This window comes from Protopterus annectens, chromosome 1.part2, assembly GCF_019279795.1.
Source record: "Protopterus annectens isolate FY-2018-M chromosome 1.part2, PAN1.0, whole genome shotgun sequence".
In the NCBI taxonomy this organism is placed as follows: domain Eukaryota; kingdom Metazoa; phylum Chordata; order Ceratodontiformes; family Protopteridae; genus Protopterus; species Protopterus annectens.
The window spans coordinates 173,670,561-173,675,918 of record NC_056727.1 but is presented as its reverse complement, the minus strand read 5'-3'; the positions used below and the strand labels follow the sequence as shown (position 1 = coordinate 173,675,918).

Genomic DNA, 5,358 nt, shown 5'->3' with positions numbered 1-5,358 from the left:
GTGAGTGTGCGATAGTGACAGTCTTTAGGGTTAGAGGCGGGTTAAGTCAGTTAGGGTTAGGGCGCGGGTTAGGTGAGTGTGCGATAGTGACGGACCTTAGGGTTAGGGTTAAGGTTATAGATAGTTGTGTATGTAAGGTTTTGTGTGGGTTTGTAAGGATTTTGGTGTGCTTGTGTTGTGTGTGTGCTTTTTGGACAGGGGATTTGTTTTGTTTGTTGATTGTCGGGATTGTGGTGTGTCGGGCATGTGAGGTTTCGTGTTTGTGTACTTTCGGTTATGTGGTGTCGGTGATTTCGTTGTCGGTGTGGTAGTGCGTCGGTGTTGTCAGGTAGACCCATATATACACACACACACACATATATATATATATATATATATATATATATATATGCATATTCAAATACACATGCATATACAAACACGCACACACATACACACATGTTCTCATTTTTCCAAACAGTGACAAACAGAACATTTGTTTCAGTTAGGGTAATTTTCTACAAAAAATGTTATACTAAAGAAAAATACAGAACTGTAGCACATGTCTAAATATAATGCTGTAAAATAACTTGGGTATCCTGTTTGAGGAAAATTAAATCACTGTTTTGTGATTCTGTTATCTGACAATCGCAGGCAAATTAAAACTGCCCTTATATCTAAATGCTGTCACACATACTGTTCAACTTATTTACTCAAGAACTCTGGTTGATGACAAAAGCAATTGGGGGAGGCCCGAAATCAGGAACACAGTTTGAATATTACTCTAATTCACTTAAAAATTAATAGAGCAACAAGTTTTGTGTCAGCATTTACTTAGACTGGAATTCTCTCTCTCAAATTCTTTGCTAAAGAATCAGAGAAAGACAAAAATACTGGGGACACTCAGAATGAGAGACAATTTTTAAACATTACTCCAATTCTCTTAAAAAGTTAATGCACAAACATGTTTTGCACGAGTATGCATTTTCTGAACAATAAGAAGTACAAAACTCTTATGCATTTTGACCGAATGTCATGCCATCCTCAGTGATTTCCCAGAAAAGCAACAAGTTTATGAGGGAAAGAACAAAACTATGACACAAAAATCAGAGACGTTCTCTAAAATCAGGGCAAGTTGAGAGGCATGGCAGTCAGCACTGTGACTGTAATCCGGGGTGATTCACCAGAAAAAATACAAGGGTCAGGGCAACAATATGAGGCAAAATCAGTAAAGTTCTGTGAAATTAGAAACGGCTGAAAGATACGTTGCCAATGCCGCTGCAGTCAAGCACTGATCGCCTCCTGCCAGTAAAAGTTCATCCATTCCTTTCATCTACATGAATAACTGCTGTTTTCCTGTAGCGCAAGTTGTACAACTACTGATGCACGTAAATTACAGTAGTCTGCACAAAGAGTACTCACCATTTTATAATTATTGTATGCAGTACTGCAATTCTATTGCAAGACAACTTTCCCCATATCTACCATACACAGCAACACTTCTAGGTGTAAAAAAAAGTATTCCATGGAAAAAATCCCAAACAGTGTCTTACATTTTCTTTATTTAATGTATCTGCAATATTTGGGATAATAAATGTCACTCTGCATTTATAACACTGATCTTCACAAGCTGATGCAACTAACTGCAACTCAACTGTTTGATCGCATTTTGCAGAGTAGTGCTCCAAGCAAGATTCAACTTAATAACGGGTCCGGTTGCCGGCTTACTGGTATCTTTTCCATCAAAGCAGTGGGGCTCTTTGATACTTTTGTTCTACATCAGTTCCCCCTCTACCATTGGAACAAATCAGATTATGTGTTTATGGGGGGTACTCATGACACAGCGCATACGCATCCTCACACTGCGAAAATTTTGTCATGCAAAACCCGTCCAGCCTTCTGTTAAGATTTACTTTGGGGAAGCTAGCAAATACAGCTGCCCACAGCAGGGCAAGCAAAGGGCACTGGAAATAAAATAGATCGCTTGAAAAGGGGGTGCATTCAAGGCAAACTTAGACAGGTACAATCTACTTGGATATGTGTCAAGGGTCAGGAAAACAAATTATAGTAAATATTCATAAATCTCACCTTCTTATGCAGCATGGAGCTAATAGTATTGAATAAAGTGCTCCGCCCCACTACCTGGTAGCTTAATTCTGAATATGGGCTCTCAAGCCAACATGCCCTCACAAGCGAGGCTCATTACCTGAGGTCCACCTGGACTACTGAAAGCAGATGGTGCAGTTCTCGAACTATAGAAGCTAGTAGCAAGGCCTCCTCCGGACATCACCACGGGATTAATACACGACAGTGCCAGCTTGAAGCTGACCCAAATATTTAATCCGTGAATAACAAATGAATGAATTTTCGGTGACTAGCCTACCACTTCCTGATTGCTAAACAGCACCATGAAGTTTTTGCGTCCCTCTTCCGAGCCCCATGCTTTGCCGCTGCTATTTATATGAATAGCGCTGTGTGACACACCAGCCTGTGTTGAGTGACGTAGCCGACACGCTGATTAGACTACTAGTAGTACATGCGGTTTCACTCTGTAGTTTCGCTGGTTGCGCGGGACGGCTCCTTTCTTGGAACGAAGCTGTATTAGGAGTTCGAGAAAGTCATGTGCAGCCTGTCGCGATCTTACAACCCCCTTCAGTGGGGGAAACCAGTCAGAAATCACCGAAGCAGCGCTGCAGCGCCCAACTGTGATAAGGACAGTAATATCAGCTGTGTAGTCATGAATGCAACTTCCCACAGCTTGAGAACGCAGCTGCCTGGTTCATGCAGCTCACAGACATAGCAACTGCATACCTCTCAATTGTCCAGATTTTGGCAGAATGCCCAATTGTTTGCCTTATATTGTTGGTCTGTTTCTCCTAAAATCTATGTTTTTCTGGCAAATTGCTGGGTTGAACTGAGGACTGAAGTAGCTAAACGTGAGTTTCAGACTTCATACCCTTCAGGAAAATACGTGCTAAAACAAATCATGTTATTGTAGCAACGTTTTATGTTTATAAGAAAAACATGTAAAATGCATCCCTATTTTTGGCCCTTTGCCCCCCCATTTTCTCAGGCTTTGTCCAGATTTCTTGCCGGTAAGCGGTGGAGAGCTACGATGCCAAACATTGCGGAATAAAGTTTTATGGCTGAATATAATGTCCGTAATGACTGCACATATTTGTCCGTTTTTTACTTTGTTCCATCTTATTATCATGGTATAACTATTTTGCTTATTATTTACCTTGTCAGACTTGGTCCAATAAAAAGCACGGTCATGTGACTCTTCAGTTAGGAATCAGAGGTCATAGCCAAAATAGTAATGCGCAAAGATCCTAAATCTGGGACAGTATTAATAAAGTGGAATTCTGGTAGGATAAAGCAGTCCTTAAGATGCATGTTCAGAAGAATAGCATTTTAGTCGAAACTATTGGAGCTGGTTAGCGTCTTAGTTCATCAACATTTTATGCTAGAAAAGTACACATATTATGTGGATAGAACATAGGGTTGCCACCTTTTCAAATGGCCAAAGTGGGACATTTTCGGGACACACATCAGATTTTACAGACCGACACATACCCACGGTCAGTACAAAGCATAGAACTTAACTTGTTTGCCTAAATAAAAGCTTATTCTTGTAGCAGTTTAGTTGCTTATTCTGTTTCTTGTAACATTTAGGTATTTTAGATACAGAAATAACTATTTTATGCAACTATTACATAAAATATGGGACATAATTATGTCCTACAATCTCAGGACATTTGCCATTTTTAATATTTTTTATCAGGACACAACTGCCCAAAGAGGGGACTGTCCCTCGCAAAGTGGGACAGGTGGTAACCCTAATAGAACATCGAACAAAATGAGGCGTGACCCCAAAAATCGGGGATCGTTGGATTGGTAGCTATGTACCCAAAAATGTCACACAGTTGTAGGCCGAGTGAGTCGTCCTACACCTGTTGCATAATATCCCGGGTTAAGCATGTAGGCCACTTAACGGCTATTGTCTTAGTTCATTCTTCAAAGTTTTTGTACTTATATGTTTATCTTAAACTCAAGTTTCTTTGGCACCATTTTATCCACACCTCTCAACTGCCTAGATTTTCGCATAATGTCCAGATTTTTGCCTTATATTTTTGGTCTGTTCCCCATAAAATTTGTTGCCTTCTGGCAAATTTCCGAGGACTAAAGTCACTAAATAATGACAGACATTTGAATTGCAGACTTCATATCTTTCAGAAAAAGCAAGATGATGCAAAACCTGTTATCCTAGAAAATGTTTGTGTATAAGAGCAGTATTTAAAATTGATCCATATTTTTGGTTCTTTGCCCCCCCACCCCACCAACACCACTGGCATTATTTTTGGCTTTGTCCAAATTTTTTGAGCTAAGAGGTTGAGAGATGTTTCTATCATAAACGTTTAAAGGTTAGTATATGAATAAGGATGTTTGTGGTGGGGAAGTGGATGCAGGAATAATCAAATTGTAATGTGTCAGAAGTGTGAAACAATACCATACCTTTAAATATTTTATGATCACTGCATTATTGGTATGAGGGCCTTATAAAGTTGTGTTCTTATTCTGTATGTATTTGCAGTTGTCATATGTTTGTAGGTACTTGCTAGGCTATTGATCTGTGAGCATCCTAAGAAGTCTAGCCTTAAAATCCCATGGCATACCTCTCAACCTGCAGATAATGAAACCAGATACAAAGGCCCTTGAAAAGTAGGCACATCCAGCCTAAAATCATCAAATTAGTATGCAATTTGAGTGCCAACTCTTCTCATTTTTGTTAGGAATGCGGGATACTACTCGGAAACACTTTTAAAAACAGATCGATAATATGTTTAGAAGACAATCTGGTGAAAAATATTTGGGACAGGCAGGAAGAGGATAAGAAGAAATGAGGGTGTCTACAAAAGTGGTGGATGGAGAAGATGTGCGACTGTCAGGCATGAGTGTTGAAGAAGGCAGGAGTGTGGCATTGAATTGATTGAGATGGCGAGAGTTACCATGACACCCTGACCCCATGTAGAAAATGGGAAAAGGAGGGGTGATGATGACGATGATAATATGCTTACATTTTTTCCATAATTTTTGTCAGAGACAGTGTCACATCTACAGACTTCAGTACAGTGTATTACAAAATTCTACCATACATGGTAGTTTATTTTTGCATCTGACAAAAAGGAGTTGTAAGATGTGATTCCATTTCTTTAAATTATTAGTGCCATTAATGTGTTGTCATGCAGTGTGGTTTTCTGTATAAAAGACAGCTTCAAAAATTATGTGTGATAAGGGTTAATTCAGAAAATTGTGTGAAAGGATAATTCAAGCCTGAAACTAGGGACATACCTCCAAAAAAAAAAAAAACATTCAGCC

General features: G+C 39.4%; 1 protein-coding gene across 3 annotated transcripts in view; it reads right to left on the bottom strand.

Moving 5' to 3' along the window:
* Positions 1-2,595, bottom strand: part of BATF3 (basic leucine zipper ATF-like transcription factor 3) — a 222,530-nt gene extending 219,935 nt beyond the window's left edge. Inside the window, exon 1 of one of the 3 annotated variants that reach the window (XM_044055422.1) lies at positions 2,186-2,595. In XM_044055422.1, coding sequence (XP_043911357.1) covers positions 2,186-2,266 — 81 coding nt within the window. In that variant the 5' untranslated portion in view covers positions 2,267-2,595. The remainder of the gene's footprint in view (positions 1-2,185) is intronic. The other 2 variants (XM_044055437.1, XM_044055430.1) reach the window with 2 other exon arrangements.
* Between the last annotated feature and the right edge of the window lie 2,763 nt (positions 2,596-5,358).